We start from the raw sequence: 23,817 nt of genomic DNA, 5'->3' as shown, positions 1-23,817 counted from the left end.
ACTAATAATGGAGAGAATGAAATAGTCCTACAAGGAGAAGAAAGAATTGTAGGAAAGCAGGCAGGTGACAGCTTTCCAGGGCTTGCTGGTGGAAGGAGATAGGGAGGAGAAATGTGTTGCTGGGTAAGCCACAGCTGAAGGACATGCTGGTGACTGGAGTTTGTGTGCGAAGGGGCAGTTCTGGTGATGGCAAGAGCATGTGAGTGTGAGCTCTTTAGGTGGTGGAACTAAACTAAATAAAGAGCTAGCTGAGCATGGGGCAAAAGGGAGGAGGTCTAGTGTTGCTTTAAGGTAAGAGACTAGAGTCAGAAGGGTTCCATGCCAAAAGCTTTAAGCGTAGTGACTGGTCTGATGAATGGAGGAGAGGAACTGCAGGGACACTAGCAAGTCCTGATGCCAACTTGAAAAGACCGTCTATACTTGTCTTATTATCAAGGGGGAAGAAAATTATCCTAAATTAGATTGTTGGGATTCTTCCAGATGAATGAAGTTTAGGAAAGGCATCATTATACCACTGTTTTTTCTCCAATGCAATGACTGTAAACATAAAAGCTGTGTAGGGAATGAAAAAGGAGTGATTGCAAGAATAGGTATGGCCCTGTGGGGCTCTTGCTCTCATCAGTGGCATTTGTTAGTGCTGCCAAACAGACTTGTTATGAGCAGAATATAACTTATTAGTGAACTGGCAGAGAGCCAGGTGACAGGTAACTCAGCACAGAGTCCTCTCCTGTCAAGAGTTAGTTATACACCTGCTTTCATTGCACAGGTTACAAACCCGTAGGTCTCATGTTCTCCTTTGTCTTCTTAAGGAGTAGGCTTAATGGGAAATTGGAGAGGTTGCTTCTTGCCTTGTCTTCCTGCTCACATTTGCTAAGAGTTGGTTTCTGGTGAGTGAGGTACCATCTGGAATACAGTGTTCTTCCCAGGAAATATTGATAATCTCCCAGTTGACTTCACTATGAGTGGGAGTAAGAACCGAGCTGGACACAAAGAATAAAATTCAGCCCATCGTAAACAGGCAAAAATCCCGTAGAAAACTGATGGGGCTCGTGACTTGAATCAAAGCTGATTTGCCTCACACAGCTCAATCCAAATGCAGTCTGCAATACAGCAGATAATGGATTTTAGATTGTTTCAAGACATTTTATCCCTTGTTGCTCTTGCTACACTTTGGCACTGCTTTTTGTTTAAGATGTTCCTGTAATTGTCTTATGCTAAGCAAGAATTGATGTGTGATCTGAGCATGATGCACTTAGAGCCCAATGGCTGGTGTATCAAGATGGATAAATCGAAGCACTTGTTGTGTGTATCTCACATATATGACTGCTATATTTATTGCCAAAAGAGGATGGATGTAATGCTAAATGATTTTGTACTATGGGCCTGCTAGCACTTCTCTAATGATACTGTTGGGAGCTCTCTGCTTCCCCCCTTGCTTTTACTGGTATACTAAGGTGCCTGGAGAGGTCTGCTTTCTCTTTGAGGAAGGAGGTCAGGCTAGAAAATAGGCCAGAGAAAGGAACTTCTAAAGGAAAAAGGGATGTAGGGATTGGAATTATTCTTCATAGCCTTGACTGAACTGCAGATATGGTGTGCGTTACCCAGCATATCTCAAGTTTGGGATATTTGCTTCCCCCAAATAAAAGTTGTCCATGTCACAAAACCATTGCACGTAACTCTGCACATATTGATATGTAAAACTGCCTTCGCAGAATAAATGCTCAAGGATAAATCTTGCATGATGAATAAATCGGCTCTTGCTCTCCTTAGCTCTTTCAGGTGAGGCAGACATACAATGCAGAGTCAGCTAACCTGCAGACCTAGCAAAAAAATGAATCTTTTTTCCTGTGTTAGGCATGTCATCAGAGGAGATACTTGAGACAACTCTATTACAGGTGCAGTCAAATCAATAAGGCATATGCATTCCTCTTTCCTAGATGACTCCTTCCATTTCATAAATTCCTAATTTTAAGAAGAGAAAAGTAAGCACATATTATTCAGTACAATGTTTCATGTCGTACAGATCTCCTTTTCTGGCACACTGCTGCTGTTTGAATAGGCCAGTTTTAAGAAGGGTTTTTTACATATTGTTTTCACTTAGGGCAGTGCAAATTTCTTTGGAAATATATGACAATCAATTAAGTAAATGAGAAAATAGAATGCTTGTAATTAGGATAATCAAGCTACATGAAATCTATCCTACTAGTGCTAATATCTGTGTATCTCCAAGCTGTATATTAATTAAACACCATGTAAGAGTTGCAATTAGACTCAGGCTGCAATGGTGAAAATGAGCAAAAAATGATTGGAGGGGTTTTTACTGTATGTGAAACACTTAATTCCTTTAAAGCATCTCATTTGTGAGGTTGCTGCATTGCTGCAGACACTCCTGGGATGCCTGGGGACTCTGTAGCCATCTTCAGCTGCTTCTGAAACAAATGACCCAAAGAAAATACACTTTGGGTTGCAAAAACTATATTTCTCTCAGGGGTGTGTGTTATTTTCCCCTCAATTTCATGACTGACTTCGGGTTATTGAGCTCTGAAACCAGTAGTGAAAGAGGTTAGATATTTTGCTCTATATGGGAAACTGCAAAAGGGAGAATGGAGATAAGAGGAATCATTCTGACTAGTTCTTAAAGTAAATGGGACTTTTTGTTCTTTTGTTTCATGTTTTAATTTTGATGTGAAGACCCTAAGGTCACCCAGACCTTCCTAATGGACAAAGTAGCAGTTTATATTGGGAGATGAACACTACATGAGATTGACTGGATAATCCAGGTGTATTCAGATTGTGCTTCGCTTATTTCCGGGTGCCTCTGGGGGGCTTAGGGAAGCAAAAAAGCTCTGTCAGGGTCAGCACGTGGCTCTCTGAGGCCAGGGGAGAACCCTCCATATGGGCATCCTCCTGGCGGTCACACAGCAACTTCAGAGTGTTTATTGTGGTTTTACGAGATGTGGGGTTTGGGATGTTTTTGCTGTCTCTTTTTCTCCAGTGTGTAGCTTTTGATATCTGCAACCATACACATTAAGGTGCCATGGAGGAAGTGGAAGAATCATGTTGCAGGACCAAGGGAGTCAAGCAGCTTTGCCACCTTAAAACTGCCAAGCTTTAGTCTCAGTAGCCGGGGATGCCAAAGCAGATGCACAGGGCAAAGCAGGGCTAATGTGGCAGATATTACCATGGCTGTTTTAAGATTAAGTCTTTGGAGTTAAATGAAGTAGTACACCTGATCAGTGTGGACATCAGCTTGATGAAGTTGTTGCACGAATAATGAATAAAAGTAATATTTTTGTTGTGTTTATTTTTCCAATTATTTTTTAAAAATCTATTTTTACAGCACAATGTAATTCCTTATGACAAATGAGCCGATTCACTGGTGTTTTCAGATAATACCATTTACATTTCTAAAAAGAAGTGAAGAAGAAGAAAACTGTACAGGACACCTTCAGTTTTTCATTTGACTTTGTTCTTGATTTTTTTTTTTTTTTTTATTATTTGACATTGATACAAAAAAATAGTATCTTGATTAGCAGCTTTGCTGGCAATCCCACAAAACTGTAAATAATACTTTAATCTAAAAGAATGCACTCCTACAGACACTATAGATAAAACAATATATACAATTTAGACAAATAAATACATAAGTACAGCCAGTCATATATAATGATACACCTAAAGTTCGGTTACTGTTGACGAGCTTTTCTAGTTAATTACACTCTTCATTTACAAATTGCCATTGCCATCTACATTATAAAGAAAAAAAAAAATCCCAATAAAGAATCAAAATTGATACTTAACATTATTATTAGGAAAGACGGAAAATGAACCTTGAGACTTCTATTTAAATACTCTCATGGTTTTAACAAAAAAAACCCGCTTTTGTGAAAAACTCCTCCTGAAGAGAGGCATTTCCCCACCCCCCCGCAGCTTCTTTGCTCAACGTGCTTTGTTCATGTACGGTTTGGAATTGGTGTCACATTTCAGAAGTGACTAGAAGCCAGCACATCTTAAACAAGTTGTCATTTGTCCCGTGCATAGTGAAACAAAGTAACATTTAAATAATATAAATATTTATTTTGGTTAAAGGAAGCCCAATGCAAATGCTTGTTTATTAACAATACCTCATGTGGCAAAAATACTACTGGGTGGAAGAGACAACAAGCTGTCCCTGTGAGTAGATGTATTGCTCCCTTTCTAGCTCCAGGTTGCAATACTGCAATTTCTTAGCAAAGAGAAAATAATAAATCTGTTACATAAGTGTAACAAGGTAGTGAAATCTAGAATCAGAAAATTAATAGAAGTAGAAAATTAGGCTTTTTTTCTTTTGTGTTCTTTTAAATTCACTAGACAATAAAAGGAAAAAAAATCTTGTACATTCAAAAGTTAGGGCACACATGCTTAAGGCTCTTGAAACACTGGACAAGTATAATGCCTAACTCAGCTCCATGCATAACAGAATTCTATGTAGCAAGCAGACTCTACACATATATACAGCTGAATACAGAAGAAAATGCCTTAGAAATATGTACATAATTTCCAAGATGAACATACACATTTCTCTTGAAGATCTACCTATTTATAAATGGCAGGGAATATATTTTTGGGGGATACTATTTTCAAGGTGTACCTTCCAATCATTAATGCAGTCTACTTGTACTAGGAGAAATTCAAGGCTACTGTGCTATGCGAGCCCTGAGGATTCTGGACAGGGAGCCCTGCTGTCCTCTTGGTTACTAACCAAAGGCCACAGAAGCATCAGCAGGAGAAGTAAGGCCACCAAATCCATTTGGTTGTGGATTCAGAAACCCCAAATTACTGCACAGTGCAGAGGGATAGCACAAATAATTGCAACCTATGGGTTGAAATTATTACAAAGTGTAATAATGTAGTGTCCAGTAGGACACTATCCATGCTGTCTGATTTACCAAAGGGCTGGGGATGAGTTCCACCCTAGTTTCCCTTCCTAAACCACATATTATGGGGCTTGGATAAGGAAAGCTGAACTTCACTCAGTGTGTGTGTATTATATATTAATCTATGCAATTAGTTAGACCTTGTTTAGCTAAAGTTCTGAGTTTGACAGGAACCAAGAGCAGCTTTGAAAAGTACTAAGTCAATTAGGAAAGGATAAATCTTAATTATGATGTAATAGATTCACTATTTTTATATAAAATTACCGATTTTCATTTGTGAAGGATGCACAAGCTCCTGTTGATTAGTAATAATTCCTAAGCTATCTTGTGTAGCTTCACCTTCAGATCTGAAGAGGATTGTTTGAGATACCTACTCTTTGTGGTTTGAAGGACAGGTACACTTTACCTTATTTACAAGTAGTTAATTTCAAAATGACAATGCTGCATCTGTGAATAGGACTAGCAATTTTTTCATGAAACTACAAACCTTTTGGGGTAGCATCTTCATTCCTCTGTACTGTCGTAAAGTGCTATGTACACTTAGGGCAAAATCAGGTCAGAGTTTTCCTTTAAATTCTCATTCAATTAATTTCTGACAACTTTATAGACATCCTGAATAATGTACAGACTTAACAGTTTTTCATGTTACACATAATGCCAGTTGAAATGAATGAGACTCTTTTGCGTGCTATGGATGGTCTGAGTAATCTACACCCAATAACGTATTTGGTGAGTTTTGTATCTTTGTGATTTGTCTGTGAATTCTTCCTTCTAAATTATTTGCTGAGCAATGTCATATTTTAGCTGTTTGTTAGAAGGTGGTGCTGAATAAAGAAGGCTTGAATTTGTTGAAGAATTTTGCAGGAAATAATTTTCATAACACTTCATTAGCATTCATATTCAAAACACATAAGCACTTTATGAAACCTGAATAAAATCTTGTGTATTTAATTTCTCTTGCATGTTCTGGCGATCTCTTGAGGGGGGACCTCAGTGAGTATTGGCTTTGTGATGAGTAACCTGGGAGCTGCAGATTTGTAACAAAGGCTAGAATTTGTTTTCCTTAGTAGGTGATTCTTAAAAGCCCTCTATAGAGCTTACGCTTAAAAAGCTGCTTTTGTGTTACTTTTTTTAGGTAAATAGCATACTGACTGATGTTAAAGAAATATGTTGCTTACTAATACTTTTATCATTCAATATAATTAAGCATCTTGCATAGCAATAGATAATGGAGAGATCCACTGATACTAATGAGAAACATTGCCCTTGCTTTGAAGTTAAAAGTAATTCATACTTTTATCATGTGTTTTTAAGATAGTTTTTCATACATCTCTACTGCCTTATTTCACCTACATGTTCTACTTCATTTTAAAATTATGTTAGATCTTTTAGGGGCTACTTTAGCCAGTAGAAAGTAATGGGGTGTCTTGTGAAATAACTTAAAGGAATACTGTTTGGTGGATAAGAATATACTTCAGTGTTTGGGTTTGTTTCTAAGACCTATGAGACTTTGATGTTCTTACCTATCTGAATTCTGCTATTATAACTTTAGTAAGATGTTTGGGAATTGCACGTGTTGTACTATAAAATATATATATGTGTCAAGATAGGTGTATAAGGTCAGTGCAATTTATTAACAAAGATCTAATAGAAATGGTTGTAGGGTGTCAGAAAAGGAATAAAATTATATTTGTAATTATTCATTTCTTAGGGCCTGAGTCTTATCTCAGCGGCCAGAGCATGAACTATTAAGCAGCTCATGATAGCTTATTACTGTCCTTTACATACAGATGCAGGAGCTGATATGTGTGATAGAGGATAATATACAAAATCTGAGGTTTGACTCTAGATCTTTTCGGTTGGTATAATGTCCTTATGAAAAGAGCCTGAAGTCTGTAAACCAGTAGTCAAAATGAGAATGAAAAATCAGTCATTAAAAATCCTCTCACAGTTAATATCCCACAGTTTAACCTGTAAATCAGCAGATCAGTTTGTCAAAAAATAACCAGACTAAATCAAAATTTAAAAAAAAAAGGTATTTACATCTGTAAAAATCTTAACATCTAAGATGTTTCTTGCTGGACATGTCATTCCAAATTCTGTGCATTTCTTCTGGTGTTATCTGGTGCACCGTGATCACTCTGCGGTACCTGCACAAGCTATAGGCCATTTTCCAGTGATTGAAGCCACTGTTTTGGAAGGGGTGAATGCCCAACTTCCGAAGGCAGAGTCCAACATACACATCTTCAAGATGAAGAAGTCTTGTGTGAAGGGAGGTTTTGTAAATCAGTTCTGCTACGTCAGCTGAAAATATGTAGCCGGTGCCTGAACAGAAGGGTGGATAATTGCTGTCAGGGTACAAATCTCTTGGCATGTACCACTTACTGCGAACATCTCGTATTGGTCCTCCGTTTATAACATAACCTGTGAAGTACCTTCTCCTTGGCTTGGTGTTAGGTTTGAGCAGTTTATAAATAAGATTATCCATATTTACAAAAATATCACTGTCTGTCTTCATAACATATTTTGCTTTTGAACAAAACGTTGCTACCCACCTCATCCCCATCAATGTTTTCAGGGTGAGATTATGATAAGAGTCAATAAAATCCTCCACAATAATGTCATGAAAAATTTGGCTTTCTTGCTCTACCATTTGATTTAACACAGGATCTGTGTTTTTTCCGAGAAGAAAGAGCGTGGCAATTTTAATTCCTTTAAAGTTGTTTTCGTCTCCCCAAGTTTCTCGAATGGCTTGCCTTGCGTCAAACTCTTTGTGAGTTGTGCTGATAAGAATGACCAAGAAAGGGACACTCTTCTCACATTTGTTGGGCTCATTGATAAGAAAGTCAAAGGAATGTGGATTTATAGGTCGAGTTCTTATGTTGCCAAAGGAAACGTTTTTTCTGGCTATCGATATGCTACTGATCTGTCTGTGGCCGGTGTAGGAAGAAGTAGGACGAGTTATACTTAAGTACCAAAGAGCACTTGCCCAACAAACTACCGTCAAAATGTATAAGCATGAGACCTTTGAAGCCATTGTTCCTCTAGCTCTTCTATTCCATGCGATGAATAAATAGCCTTCGTACCATGAGCGCACCTATGTCCCAGAGAGGCAGCATATTATTAATGAATCTTGAAAGTTCGATTTAGGAAAAAACCTCTGTAATCATTCATGGATCTCAAATAGGAGCTATTAACCCTGATGATACTCAGCTTTTCTTCTTTTACTATGAGCGGCTTCCATTTCTTGGAATTTTCTGTTATTTCTGAAAAATATGAAGAAAAAATTTCCAGATCATAAAAGCCTAGGGCAAGAAAAATGAGCTTAAATATGACTGGCCATTAATAATCTGCGTGTTTTAATATATTTCTCAGATATCCTTTTTTTTTCATGAGGTACCACAATGCAAGATAGTGAACTAGAAAATAGCGGTATAACTGATGTAATGCTTTTATGATTTATAGTTTCTCATAAATGATAATATATTAAAAAAAAGTTAAACATGCATAGCATGTTGGTTATTTAGGTAATTTTAAAAGTATATGAAAATAATTTTCTTGCTTCCTAACATTTTTTCCGGACAATCTTTCACAATATGCCACGGAACATGTCAAAATTATTTAAAGAATGAAAAGTAATGCACTTTATCTTAGGATTAATAGCATTGGTGGTAACTATGCACATGAATACCTACAAATTCCTTTTGGTCTAAACGTTGTTAATGTCTGTCTCTCTAACAAGAGCATTCTTTGGTGGAAATCAGACAGAAAGGTACAGGAGGGAGAGATACGTATGCTGTCTTACCCATGGAAAGATCAGTGCCCGAGTAGACTCCAGAATATTCTAGAAATAAATTAACACAGTTCAGTTATTCTTGTTGGCTGCTGCCTTTACTTTCCATGAACAAACATCATTTGTATATCATGTAAGATAAATCACAATGGAGAAATCACAGTGTCACTTTACTGGCTGGTGTGCAGAGCACTTGCCTTCCCAACCCAGCTTCCTCCCCTGGCAGCCCTCCCTGGCTGCTGTGCCAGCCCTGCCTCTGGCCCTGGGGAGCTTTCAGGCTTTCCTGGATCTGGAGAACGTGCCAGCCCTGAAGCTTCCTTTGCTTTTAGCATGTTTCTTGGGAACCAGCTCTATTTATCTTCATTTCATCAATATGAGACAAATTGCATTAAGTCTGCGGGATCAGTGCTGACTCCTCCAAGACACACCAGTCGCTGGAGAGTGCCTATGGGCTCCGTGATCCAGGATTGGAGATGTAGTGTGTGAGCTATGTAGGTCAGTGTATTTAATGGACTCCAGCATGAAGGTATCACAACTACTTCTAATATCCTGCATATGATGAATTATTTTAGGAAGCTATATACTGGATTCTCTGAATGCATATGTTCTCCTACATCTTTTCTTTAATAAAGGCAGGTGCATTAGTTACCATGAGTACTGTGCAGATATCTGATGGAAAGGAAAATTGTAACCATTGCTTCTTACAAACTGCAAAATTACATAAAATAGCTTTTCAGTACAGCAATGCCATGGCTGTGATGCCCAATCTTGTGTGCTCTGAAAGGATTAGAAGCAACAAAAGCCTTACACCATTTTGAAGAAAGATTCTAGGCTCTATTGTAAGGATTTGTTTGCTCAGTTATGAAGATACACAGATAACTGTTTCTCCTGGATGAATATCTCTTGTATTGGCCCTCGGATTGCTGTCTCTTGAAATAAGTTTCTCTTTTTCTGTTGTGTGTTAGGTTTGGAATTTTTGTTTGTTTGTTTGTTTTGCTTTTTTAAAAGAAAAATAAGAGTTCAGATGGTGTTCTTTGATTTGGAGATCTGGTGGCTTCATTTTCCACCATCCCTGTGGTAATTTTTGAGGAAAGTCCATGTGAAGTTGTTAAGGGTGAACTGGCTGTAGTTTTCCTGATGAATTTAATTATTTTTTAGGAAGACTGAGGGGAAAAACAAGAAGAGAGTTCTCTGCTTTCCTGCCATGGGTGTCTCTGCTATTCCTACTCTGATGAGAGGTGAAGATGAGTAGATTAAAGTTCACGTTCCTGCTTTACCTAAGTTTTTCCTATATATGGGGAAGAGATTTGGAAGAAAATAACACAAATAAAATTGGCAAATAGTGCAAATATAAAAAAAATAATTACTGAGGGGTCTTGGTCTGCTATTTTAGCTGAGGTTATTGTCACCTTCAGGACTGATCTCTCTCATTCTTTGCGGGATCGCAGAGGAAGGGGATTGGATAAGTAGCGGTCATGTGTAATTTTTTGGCCATTGGGTAAATGCTCCTACAAATAATTTCTGGTAACATTGTTCCTGCACGCTAATTCCAATAGTGTTTAGCTTGCACAAGCAAGAAAATACATAGCTGATTAGGCAGTGAAACATGGTGAAATATGTATTTTGTGATTATTTGGCAGTCAAGAATTTCAGAGGTTGCCAAATTCTGTTATTAAAGACAATGTTAATTCATCAAGATCCTGAACAAGTGCCTAACTCAGACTTTCTTAGAACTAATCTTGTGTCGAAGGTATCTTGCAAAATTATTTACAGTATCAAAGATTTGCTATCTGTGACAGCAAACCTTTTCTTTGTCATGTGTTGTGACCTGAAACTGAACTCTGCAGCCATGTAATATGTGGGATATCAAGGAAATGAGTTACAAGGAATGAAATCAGAGTGTAAAATTAATGTGCTCAAATTATAGTGTGTTAAAACTTTTGTGTTAATTACTCATTTAGAAAAGAAGAGAAATAAAGTATGTGAACTAAGGTCACTACTTTCACGCAAATAACAACTGAAAGCACTTAAATGCCCGCCCATTATTGTGGTTCCTTTAGCAGTTTGCCCAGAAGTTTTTCAGAACATTTTTAATCTAGTCAATAGTAAATATCTCAAAAGTTGATTTAAATGTTAAAATGTGTAGCATTCAATAAGGTACTGTGCTCCTGATCCTGGATTCAGTATATTGTCATTATGAGGATGACCTTTTTTTTTTTTTCTTTTTTAGTTTTGCCATGATCTTGAATTTGGTGTGATATATGTTTGAAGGTCCTCTAACAGCAGGTTATGGATTGTCACAGAGGGAGCAGAAAGTTTCTACCAGTTTTGGGCTTTGTCTGTTGGGGTAGGGTATGTCATATTTGGGGACACTGGCACAGAGCAAGGGAAAGTGTTACCCCCTTTTCTCTGTTCTGTGGGGTAAAAGAAAGCTTTTGAACAGGACAGCAGCAATGTAAAGCTCTCGGATACTTGCTCTTAAAGATATTTTAATTCAATCTGTCCATTTTCCAAACCTGGCTGTCATACTATTAGTAATCAAAGGCTCAAGCATTGCTAGGGTAGATGATTGTACAAAGCAAATGTTTAGCATCATGTTTCCATATTGTGAATCGAAATTGTGCACTTAATAGCACTACTCACAGCTCATGCTGTGTGAGCCAGAGAAGCCACCCAGTTGGAGAACAGAAGCATTACTGTGTAACTTCTGTAAGTAATTGACCTGATGGAGACTGTGAGCGTTTGCAGCAAACCTTTTTCGAGCTGACTGCACATCAAGAATAATCCTCCAGATAATGAGCACATTTGAGAATCTTCCTAACTGTGGGCATTTCAGGCGGATGTCAAATGAGTTCAGCAAACGTTTCTCACCAACTGCAATATTTTGTCAGTATTTCCAGACGCTGCTGTCTCTGCTGAGACATTGTTGATCTTTCCCTTCCAAGAAAGCCCATGCTATTTAAGTGCAGTTGCATTAACGTATCTAGATCACAGTGGACGCACATGATAGAAACCACAGCTATTCAAGCCTGGAATGTAGCCATAGTTGTAATCCATACTGCTGAGGCATAATGTAGGTGCTGAGCGGAGGCAGTCAGGATGCTGAGCCCCAGGGATGACCCCGGGTGAGAAGCCACGGGAGGCCACAGCTGCTCATCCTGACACTCAGGAGCCTGGTGGGCAGAGCATGACTGAGTTGAATTAACACTGTGCACCTCTGCCAAAATGTACCTATTCCTTTCCCAGAAAAAAAGAGGGAATGCAGCTGCTAAATTATTTAGTAAATCTAGCAAACGCTTCTCACTTTCCCTGAAGAGAGATTTTTGTAAGGGTTTTCTAGATCATGGCTTTCATCTGCATATAGACCAAGACACTGAAATGTCTTCACCATTTATGAAGTCCTTAAATTACCTTAGGAAAAGTCTGTGACTATTACCGAGTCTTGTTGAGAAGATAATGATCCTAAACATTAAGAACACATCTACAAAGAAAGCTGGAGATGCTGTTATGTTCTTGGCTGTGTGTTTTCATTGTAATTTCTTGGGGAAATTCTGGACAGATGGCATAGGTTATTTAACAGGAGATTGCAAGCTCCTCTCTGGCAACTTCATTCGAAGGCTTCTTAATATTCCAAATGCTTTTTCTGTGCCTCGGTGTAATGGACTTGAAACTAAATCACTGCTGCAAAGGAAGACCTTCCTCTCTAGAATATATGTGGAAAGGGACTGTAATAGATGTAGAAGCCACAGTCTCAGGTTGAGGGGAGGAAAGTACAAGCATTTATTTCTGGTCCATGGTTTTTAGAAAAATCGCTTCTACTTTGGGGGTTCCCAAATGTCATATGTTAAAAGAGGCTGGCTTCCCTTCTCTTCCTTCAAAGGCAATGAGGACAAATATTTTCTAAAAATCAGGCTATGTTTTAAGACATGCTGTTTGTACACAGAGAACCATTCCTTCACAGAAATATTAATGACGGGCTTTACCTTAGGCAGTAACTGCATGTGAAAGCAAGTATTTGCACAAGTAAGCCTTTCATATGAACAGTTCTCTTTTCATGAGTGCTGATTTGTAGACGGTTTATGCTGTATTTCATCACTGAATTGAAGAACTGATCTCTGGAAATCAGTTTGGGATTTTCAAATTATTTTTCAATATTTACTACCTGTTCTTAATCTGAATGAAAAGTAAGAATGACTGTGCATTGGAAAAAATTATGAAAAGCTTCCCTGTATAATAGGGAAAATTCAAGTTGTAGAAATTCCAGAAAATGTGCTCATGCTACCAAAATTCCCTAACCTTTAATTGAGGAGTCTTTTAAGAGTTAAAAGTTACTCTATGTGAAAGCAAATCTGCATATCAGTGACTTTTCTGTATTATCCACTTTATATTTTTTCAATGAATGTCTCTCTATGTAAACAGGATTTTCTGTTCTTTTTCAAGAACTGCCGAGATAGCTTACATAAAACAATTAAACTGTATTTTCATTGCTTTTTTCTCATGCTTAAGAATGAGTTATGCACCTTTTTTTTCCTCAACGAAGTGTACATTAAAAAGTAAACAGTTTCCACCATGACTAAGCTGTGAAGTACAGTTTTCAATTGCAGATGATAAAACAGTTGAAAGCAATATTTAGTAATATATGGATCAACACAAATGTCAGATTTACAGCAGAGCGGACTGGGATAGGCTACTAGTGAGGAAATGTGAGCTTGGCATGAATCATCATTCCTTGGCTGGCAATGTACACAGGTGGGATCTCAGTGTTGGTTTGAGTAGCGTTTCTTTCTGGCTTGGTTTGTACACCAAGAGCTTTGTAGCTATAAAGTCCCATCCAAGTTTTGGAGCTCAGGAAGTATTTTCTATGCAGAAAATATTTCACTGCTTTCTTTGAGCAGAGACTTGAGAGCTGCTAGGTTGGCCACACACTGTTCAGAGATTTTCCTACTCACACAGGGAGCTGAGTAATAGCAATCAGCCTCAGTATGATTGAGAAATAGCTGCCTTCTCTTGCGGTGACTAGGAGCCTGGTCTGCACCAGATGTGCCCACATGGGGCTTCTGTAGCTGTGTTTTCTTCCTGGTAAATCTGGCACTGGATAAAACTGGTCTTGGAGAGCCCCTTGTGCTGGTGGTGGAGGACAATGTGGTGATAGGTCAAGATTCAAACTTGTCCAAACTGGATGCTGCACCTGTTTGGATTTTGGTAATTCATAAGAGGAAAGCATTCACAGTTGGTTTGCTAACCAGAAACTCAAAATAATACTCAACTCAAAATAATACTAAAACTTGGGACATGCCAATCAGCAGTTCTGTCTTGTGATACTGCTGTTGCAAATGATTCATCTGGAGCCAGGACATGCTGCTATTAATGCGAGTTTTGCTGCTGACTTTAGTATCAGGCATTTTAAGCACATACTCTTTGCTCTAACTAAAGGGGAGAGAAAAGAAAAGAAGAACATAAACTGAAAGAGCAGAATAATTTTTAACAGAAATCTTTTCCTTTTCTTTTTATTTTCTTTTTCTTCTGAAGTTGGCCAGGAGATGTCAAGTGTCAGATCTGTGCATTTTTCCCATGAATGCTTTTCAGAAACAATTTTTAAAAACACTTTGTGACCTCATGTTGTGATAGGTCATTTGTGATTACATCAATCATGTTCTGTTACAGCAGTAATGTGAAAAATGCATCCCAGTACAGTTATAAACTGATGCAAATAACGTATTTCGCTTTGGGTTACCATAGCCACAACCATTATTTTCTTCAGCTATTGTGCTGTGCTCTATTGTGAAATTTCACAGCGAGGTTCCTTAGCTCATGTCACCACTGAATTGGTTACAATATTTTGCATCTAATGAAAGTTTAGGATTAAAAAAAAAAGAGGCTTTGAGTTGGTAAAAAAAATTTAAGGGGCAAACCTTTAGAACCGCTTTAGCAAAATCTTTATTGTAAAACAATTTTACATAATTTATTACCAGAGTCAATAGGTTAAATTCCCTTCAAGTAATAGTGTTTGAAATCAAACATACTGCTGTTCTTGCCTTAACCTTCTTAAATCTCACTATTTCATTTCCTTTGTATTCACAACAATGCCTGTGAAAAAGTGATCTGGTTTATGACACCAAGAATAGATGACAGTGGCCTTGATTATATAGATGCCTACCCTAGCGGCACTGCCATTCTCAATTAATCTATGTCACAAAAAGGAGGAGTAACCATTCTGTAAAGACTGGAACACCTGAAATCACACTTACAGTGCCTGTGGTGATGACAACTCATTGAACTGGATAATGAATCTACTTCCCGTAATTCATATGTTATATGGGGCACTGGAAGAAAAGTATAAGCAATTAGAACTTTTGGATTTACTGGGAAAAGTTCTAAAATAGTTTTGAACCTGCCCGTTAAAGTATCTGTCGTGAGGTTTGGGGAAATTTGCTTTTAACCTTATAAAGATGGGAGGCATTTCAGGCTCAACACATTGATTATTGCTATGTATAAATACATCTTTATAACCTCAGAGCACAGCTTTTCTTGATAGGTAGCTACTGGAGGGATTCTTCCCTATCTCGGGTGCGTCTGTATGATACCCTTATTCACTGTAATTGTTATATACATTTCTTTGTGAATGATAGAGATATATTTTTTAAAAGGCTAAAAATTAGCTAGGATTCGCATTGCTTTCTCATTTCTTCCACGGCAAGGAGCTACATGGACTCTTCTTTTCTTCCTCTCCTGAAAATATTCCCCATGTTGAAGAGTTACAAGAGCCTTGCTCTGTTCACCCAAAACCAGGTTGCAGTTCTGCTTATTTCGTGTTTGCATTACAGTAATTAATGTAAAGCATTTGTTGCTATGAGCTGTCAAGAAACAGGAAGTCAAGCTTCTAGTTTCCAATTCCCATTGTGAGGTAGTTGTAGTACATTTAACGCAAACTGTTGCTTTCAAAATTGCACCTGTCTCTCACAGAACTGTAACATTAAAACAACACCCAACCAACCAACCAAATGACTTTTGTCTTCAACCTAGAAAGCATGGCCCATACTTCAGCCAGATGACTTATTCTGTGAAAAGGTTTCCTAGACATACCCTTTTTTTTCTTTTGATTTGTTTGTTTGTTTGGGGTTTTGGTTTTGTTTTTTGGTTTTGTGGTTGTTGGTTTTTTTTGTAATTAATTACTCATGATTGAAACTCCCCACATTATAGGAATTTTTCTGGGCGTGGTTTTCTGATAGCATGGCCTTAAATCTGGCAGTGGCAAATAACTGCAGCTCTCACACAGCCAGGCGGTGGCTGCCTGCAGCTGGCTGCGCCCCCTCCCCTCCAGATGGAAAGTTTTCCAGGGATGCTCCCTCCGCACCTCGCCAGCTGCGGCACTGAGCCCTTGCAGTGCCAGCCGGGCTTTCCAAACAAGTTATTTTACAGAGAAGGGATAGTCAGCTTGGAAAAGTGGGATTTGCACTGAAAGGAGCTGGCATGTCATCTTACTGTCTTGGCTGTTTGCCTTAAATACATGAAGTGTTGTGTTCCCTCCAAGGAGCTGGTATTAACCATCAGCTGGTATATATGTTCACGGACGCGCTGACCTCAGCACAGCACAGTCCAAATGAGGGGCAGCACTTCTGGCTGTTAGCTATATATGATTGCCTTTACAACGAAGATGGAAACATGTTTCTTTTCACTTTGTCATAACTAAATGGTAGATGGGGTTTTGCTCAAACTTAAATGAAAGCCTACTTTTACTGGGGATTGAACAAGACAAATTTCAGCTGCAGAAAAGATCATTTTTTGCAAAGCTATTACCATTTGAGAGCAAGGTAGTGTCAGGCTCTTTCAACTAGCACATACGGAACATTTCACAGCCGTGACCCCAGACAATTTGTCAGCATTTAGTTTTTTGAAGCTTGCAGCTGAAAGGACCATTGCACAATGTTACACTTACACATTCATAGAACATACTCTCAACACAAGGGGCCCTTTCTCTTGTGGCAAGGATTTAAAAAATTGGATCATAGTAACTGGAGTTTTTTGGATGACTCAAATAAAGGAGAGCATGCTGTAGTAAATTGGTAAATATATATCCTCGTGAAACCACAGGAGTAAATTTGTCCTCATTCTTCTAGGATTTTTCAAAAGTGCAGCAAATTGTGTCCTCAGCTGAGACACAAGTTTGAAAAATACTGTTCAGGATCACAAATGGGGTGCTGCCTCCTTAGCTAAACTATAAACCCATTCTAGGTCATCAGCTATGCCTTCTTAGCTCACCCTCTTCCCCAGAATAATGTTTCTTATTTTTCCTCTTTATTCCCTTTATGAAAACTGTGAAAGTTGTCCATTAGTCTCAGAGAAAGAAACCTGGGTGTCTCTGGAGAAAGCAGCCAGTTAACAGCTTTTCCATTTGTGCTCAGATCAGAGTTTAACTTGAGCCCCGTGAGAGTTGTTGTAGGCAAAAATTGAGGAAGTTTTCTCACAAACTGTTATTGATGAGCAACAGTTCATGAGAATTTCTCAGTTAATAACTCTTATCTCCCAGCTGGGCACAATATGGCTGATAATCTTGGGTATCTAATAAACCTGCAGGAAGAACTGCATTCTGGTACAGTATAAATCTGAATTCCTGTTTCAACTCACTTTTTATCACTTATGTCATTAGAGATATCCTTCATGTGTACTTTTAAAGTTTTCACTAGGGACCATAAATTTCAAATCCTGAAGAACTCTGTGAGCAGTCAGGAATACTAACTCTGATTTTTCACGTCCTTTGTCTGTGAGCCTTCCTAATTAGGGGTATTTGCAGTGACTGGTAACTAGGAAAATAGCTAAGCAAACTTCTTCCTTACGTGCGTGTATGTGTGTTTGTCTTTCTTTCCCTAAACATAACAGGGCCCATTTCTGTGGGCTCATTATACTGCCAGCACTTTTTGCATTCTCTTTTTCCTATTGTGACTAGTGAAGTGTAACTGTTTCAATTGCAGGTTCTCAGAATAATTGGGAATTCTCCAATTGGCTTCTCCACCTGTAATTGTGTTGTCCCTGGTGGGCTGATGAAGGTGTGAATGTAGACGCATTGTCTGTATTGAAGGATTCTCAAAACATGGGCAAATTAGTGTTATGTAAAGGATGGCCTTAAGCATATTCACAGTTGAAAAGCAGGGAAAGCAGTCTTCCTCCTCTTCCTCCCAGCTTGACTGTTAGTCAGGCTCTACTGTGGCATGGGTAAAGCATGTGATCAGATTGCTGTTCCAGAGAAGGTTATGCATCAACTTGTAGGCAGCCCTGCTCAGTGCTTTCTGATGCTCTGCTTTGGTGCGTTGCACCATCGGCATCAGTGATGTCGAGGTTGGCTGTCTGCCTTGATTCTGATGCAGCTCAACAGATAAAATTCTCTTTTTATTGCCCACTTTTCTTTGGGACATGTGAGCTTCTGCTTGGAGAGGAATATAATACACTGCTGATAGAAAGCAACTTTGTGAATCAATAAATAGTAAATATATTCTGTTACTGTGCCCAAAGGGAATCATATCATACCTTAGTTATCCATGTATTCGAGGCCAAGCCTTAAGGAGAAAGAGGGTACATGAATGTACAGTGTAAAAATACAGATTGCCTCTCTTAGGTCTCCACCTGTGGACCTTCAAGAGCTTTATAAAAACAAGTTCACTAAGCAGCTGTATACCCAAAGGAGGGTGGTAATATAGTAATAAAATCTGCCAAGGAAGTTAAGGGTCCAAACCTTGATATGTACCTCAGGGCTGTAAGAATTAAACAGAGTGGTTTGACAGAGAGATATTCTTCTGGGAGACTTTTTCTTATGGAAACAACGTAAGATCAACCCCCTCTTTTGATCATTTTCTGAACTTCGGGGGTGCTTAGTCTTTGAGTAGAATCAGAAGAGATTGCTATATAAATAACGTGAACTCAGACCTCTGGAGGAACGTGCGTGGCTCATAGCATAGCTGGAAACAACAGGGATTCTCCTGAGCACATTTAAACTCTATGCATGTTTCCCTCAACATCTTAAACCCTTCTCTCGTTTTTGGTGGTTTCCTTTCAGCATTATTTTAATCTGAGAGATCTCTTGAACAAAAGAGATTTTAAAGCTGTCTGCAGTGTGTGGTTCCATTTATTTCCCAGCTATTCTGATATCAAAGGCAGCACAAATCAAAAAATTATGTGAAATGCAGTAAAGCAGCCATCAGGCCAACTGCTGAGGGATCACTCAGGCCATGGGAAGAACGCTGCTTTGCTGTGTGACTGCGTGCTTGATGTGGGAGTCCCTTAGGTGATGACACAGCCAGTGTCTCCTCTGGTGCTTTCTATCTAGCAAGGAAGAAGGTGGGCTCTGACTCACTCGCCTCATATGGAAAAAGCCAGGAAACATGGGGGTTGATGCAAACATCAGTAACGCTTTGTCCTGCTTGGGAGAAAATAATTGATTTCCTGGCACTCTCATTCAAAGCAGGGTAAGAGCTGCTGGAGAGGCTGGGGGTGTCTGGCTAAACCCTGCCAGGAGGAGAGGCCATCCTGGCTGGGGTGTGAGGCGTGAAGCCTCCCCATACTGTGTGGTTCAAGGTGGGAGGAAGACAAACAATCTAAATGCACAAAAGTTCAAATTATTCTCTAAAAGCCTTTCTTGCTACTGATGCAATGAAGAGTGATGTCCCATAGCAAAAGGATGTAAATAATTTCTTGATAGTTTCTTCTAGCTGCATGGTAACAACGTAACTAAGAGCTGCCCAATACTTTTAAAGAGAACTTCAGTGTTTTATTATTCTTTCATACTCTTAAGAAAAGCTCTCTCTTTCTCTGTGCTTTCCTTTGAACAAATTAATTTGCCAGTCTGTATAGCTCAGAGTGCATGTACTTTGCAAAGATGCTGCCATCTGCCATTTAGTTTCCTTTCTAAGCTGTGATCTTAGACATTTATTTCAGGGGAAAGGAAGCCAAGTGGTTGAGTTTATTTTCCCTTTGTGTGAACAACAATGGGAATAATTCCAGAGCCAGGCAGCAAGGCTGTCTGAAATGCCAACTGCAAATCACCTTTTCAGTGAGGCACTAATTCATTCTGTGAAAAATATGCACAAACTGGAGAAAAGAACTCCATTTCAATTCCTCCCCCGTCCACTGGCTGGAGCAATTAAACTCCAAATAGGCAGTTTTTGTGATGATTTATGTCAAATTATTTTTTTTACTTTTCCTAACCCCTATTTCTCTCCACTTCCCCTCCCTCTCAGCCCCTTGCCATGCATGCCTCCTGTAGGAGACGGAAGAGCAATGGAGGGTGCTGCTGGGCACATGGCAAGGCCAAGGATGCCAGGAGGCAGATCCTCGCCTCTGGCTGGGATGCAGAACTCCCTGCAATCAGGAACCCCTGGGTGGCTGAGGGGGATTAACAGTCTCTGCCTGCAGACAGGGGGAGTGAGAGGAGGAGGAAGGGGAATCACTTTGCCCCTCCTCAGCTGTTTGTTCCTTGTCTTTGGAGACAGGTGCTTCAGGAGCTGGAAAATACTAGATGAGATCAAGATGGGAAACATTTCTTTACATCTGCACCTGGGACATTACACCCACATTGTGTGTTTGTAAACTGGCACTGCCACAAAAATATCCATGCATTTGTTAATACTTTATTATTATTTTTAGCAGTTCCCCAATCAGATTTGCCTCATGGTCACACAAATTCGGAATCAGCACAGCTAAGGGGCATCATCAGCCTGAGGTGAGAGGATGGCACAAAATGGGACACTGGTGTTTTCATGGCCACATTTCTGCCTTAAATGATCATCAGAGAGCTAAGGGCTCCCCTTGTTCCCCCAGGGACTGTAGCAGTAGCCCCAAGGTTTCCTTACACCACAATAAGGCCAAGGAAACAGATCCTTTCTCTTGCAGGAGTTGCAAACAATTAATACACCAAAAAGCCTCGCCTATAAAATATTTAAATTTCAGCAATGACTAGAATGTTTTGGAAATCAACTCAAGCACTTCTTGAGAATCAAAAAATAACTCCCCCTTTTTCCATTTTTTAATGATTCTTTGTATCCTTTGACTTTCCTAAGATCACTTTGAACTTAAACTGGAAACCTAATTGGATTTTTACAGGAAACTTGTTCGTGCATATAGCGGCTTTAAAGGGCATGAATAGTGGAGTGTTTGAGAATGTGCTGCTGTTTGAAAGATTGATGTGATTTTCTGATTTTGACATAAAATGAAAACATAGTGAGGGGCTGTCACAAGCCTCTGAATCAGCCAGATTCTTTTTAGAAGCTGAAGACAGCTCTTGGCTCAGGTAGGCTATTCTCCCACACGTGCCTTTGCCAAAACAGAGTATGTGTGTCAGGGCTTTTTTGCTGTTGTTTTTTTCTCCAGATGGTGTAACGAGGGATAGACTGCTCGTTGCTTGCCAAGGTTTGTATAATACTGTGGCAAAATGCAGTCCCAAGCTGCAATTTTGAAGGTAGCATATCAATCACTTACTCATCAGGTTCCTACACTTCTTGCATGCAGGGTCAAATCTTTGTCATTGGGCCAAACATATTTACAAGTTTCACCCAAATGTTTTGAGAGTGATAAAATTTGGTATGTTTTTCACTCCAAATGTTGGCTAAAGTGTCCACTGTTAGGATGATAAGAGCCAATATGCAACTGATCCTTTTTTTTTTTTCTTCTTCTGTACCTCAAACCTAAGTCAATAATTCCCTCGGGTCAGGCCTGTAATGTTTCTCTTTAGACTGTCTAAGTAAAAGAAAGAAGTATTTGGTGTCACAAATTATTTTGTTCCCATAGTTGTGATTAAGTAATTTATTAGCTTTTGAAACACACTTTGAGCTTGGGATTTCCCGGGAAACTTTGCAACTTCTTGCAACTTAATGAAGTTATAACAATAAATAGACATAAAAATGAGAGAGGATAGTTTTCCACCTAAAGAGTATGTAGTTTTTCACTGTATTGATATTTGACTGTTCCTCCTGTTGATACTCATCTTCAAAATAAACCTGATATTAATTGCACCTTCACTAGGTAACAAAATGGCAGAATGATCCACCTTCTGGCTCTTGGGTGTTTGAGAGTGAGGAAACACATCTAGGAAAAAAGATGCCCCCTGCGAGTGACGTGTACACACAACTTAGTCACTGTAATCTAGAAAACTTCAAATATAGAGAGGTTTAGAGACAAAAACAGTTGGGGGAAGTCAATCATCTCTGTCATCATTTGGCTTAAATTTCTTTATTTGCCATAAACACTTTTTATTATAGGGACTGTGTTCATTCAATCTCACAGCAATCCAAGCTAGCCAAAGTGGTTGTGACTTAAAATTAGTGCATTGACATTTATGATAATAAAAGCAATTTTAATATGGTAATACACTGCCTTTTTAAGAAACTACTACAAATAGTCTCTGCCATGTAGCAGGAGAGAGTGGGATATTCAGTATTATATAATATTTTTTTAAACACTTCAGAATGACAGCTTGCATGAAAAACACATGTAAGAAGGTTGCTTTGCCATGAGCTACAAAACCTAGCAAAGAACTGTTTTTAAGAGTGATCTGACAAGCTAAGAAAGAGTAGGGTTGCTACTTTAGGCTGTCTGAAAGGAGTGTAGATGAGATTTTTGGCACCTTAATGATATGACAAAAGACAAAATTTACAAATGTTCTTTAGGTGCCCTATACACTGTATTTGGACCACCAAAAGGATTTTCTGCCTCAAGCAATACCAGATTATTATCTTTGCTGCCAGGAAACAACCTGTAAATTATAGCTATATCTGGCACATATGGAAGAAAAGCCATCAGACGGTATCATACATGAAAAATGGTTTCTTGGTTGCCTTGGTCAAGTAACTAAAAGTTTAGACGTATCATCTTTTAATTTGAGGAATGATGAAACCAGCAGTGACAAGAACAAAACTGCAAGTTTCTAAAAGTAGATATATTGAATTGTGAGGTAGGTAGGTCATTTGTCAGCCACCCTTGTAGATAAAATAAAATGGAAGACAAAAAAGTTTGCTTTGTATCACAAAGCCAGAGACTGCAGCACAAGATTATGTATTCTGAGGCAACTGCCTCTCTCTGTGTAACACCTCTAGAGACACTGAAGAGGATCTTAAATTTCAGCATGCTCCAGCATCTCAGTTCTGGAGGGAGAGAGAGACTGCAGAGAGTTGTCTTTATACAGCTGACATCTGTAGCCTCGAATGACATCCATAAATTAGGCCCCTATCAACTACCTGTGCCCCTAGGCATCTGCTGTTTAAAAACCACCCTTCAGAGGGTACAGGCAATCTTTTGTAGGATAGATTATGCATTTCACAGTCCTCATAAGAAACTATAGGTACCAAAGCAATTAAATAATCTTTGTTGGTGGATCTCCTTTATGTCTTTGAAAACATGCTGAGAGAAGTAAAGATATTTTTGCCGTGATTTTTAGACATTGTTTAGCTGTAGCTTTACCTCAAAAGGAATATAGCAGGGCATTTCAATTCTGCCTTTCTTCTCTATTTGGCAGTTGATCTTGAGTGCCCACATAACCTATTAAAGTCATTTTGTTATGGCTTTACTATTGACATTTAAGATTAAATGCCAGGGAATGAAAAAAAAATTTTTAAGGACTATGACTTTTGTTTCAATACAACTTTGTCAGGACCACAAGACTGTAACAGCCTGCTGTAGTGTGTTATTTCAATCATTTATTTCTACCTAGGAAAAATACCTCTGATTAGCACAGCTACTGTCCCTTTGTTACAAGGCTTATACAAAATTCAGCAGTGTTAATACAATTTAATTTAATAGGAGCTGTGAATGCTTGGCACTATCTTGTTCCTGTTTGCAGTGCTCACTTATCTCCTCTCATCTGATAAGCTACAAAGCAGGATAACTCCTTTACGAAAATACTGGTGAATTTTGGTGCTACAGCACTACAGTAAAAGATTTTTTTTCAGTGCTAAAAGGATGCTTTATGCATGTTAATCTCACCCAGTCAATCCTCAATCATTCTGAAAAAGATGGAGACCTGGGGTGCTTTAGAGACTGGCCTGCCTGAACCGCCCTCCTCGTGACCAGCAGTGGTGGTGGGCACAAAACCCTTGTGTGGGGAGGTCTGCTTCAGGGCCAGTTCCT

The 23,817-nt window shown here is 38.9% G+C and overlaps 1 protein-coding gene across 3 annotated transcripts in view; it reads right to left on the bottom strand.

The window, feature by feature from the left end:
* Positions 1-4,557: 4,557 nt before the first annotated feature.
* Positions 4,558-23,817, bottom strand: part of B3GALT1 (Beta-1,3-galactosyltransferase 1) — a 171,246-nt gene continuing 151,986 nt past the window's right edge. For 2 of the 3 annotated variants that reach the window (XM_014954434.1, XM_014954437.1), the window contains 2 exons: positions 8,722-8,760; positions 4,558-8,182 (listed from right to left, as the gene is read on the bottom strand). In XM_014954434.1, coding sequence (XP_014809920.1) covers positions 6,973-7,953 — 981 coding nt within the window. In that variant the 5' untranslated portion in view covers positions 7,954-8,182; positions 8,722-8,760 and the 3' untranslated portion in view covers positions 4,558-6,972. Of the gene's footprint in view, positions 8,183-8,721; positions 8,761-14,957; positions 15,033-23,817 lie in introns of all 3 variants that reach the window. The other variant, XM_014954436.1, reaches the window with a different exon arrangement.

Source organism: Calidris pugnax, unplaced genomic scaffold, assembly GCF_001431845.1.
Source record: "Calidris pugnax isolate Ruff unplaced genomic scaffold, ASM143184v1 scaffold103, whole genome shotgun sequence".
Classification (NCBI taxonomy): domain Eukaryota; kingdom Metazoa; phylum Chordata; class Aves; order Charadriiformes; family Scolopacidae; genus Calidris; species Calidris pugnax.
The sequence above is the reverse complement of the archived record's forward strand: the minus strand, read 5'-3'. Positions and strand labels throughout refer to the sequence as shown.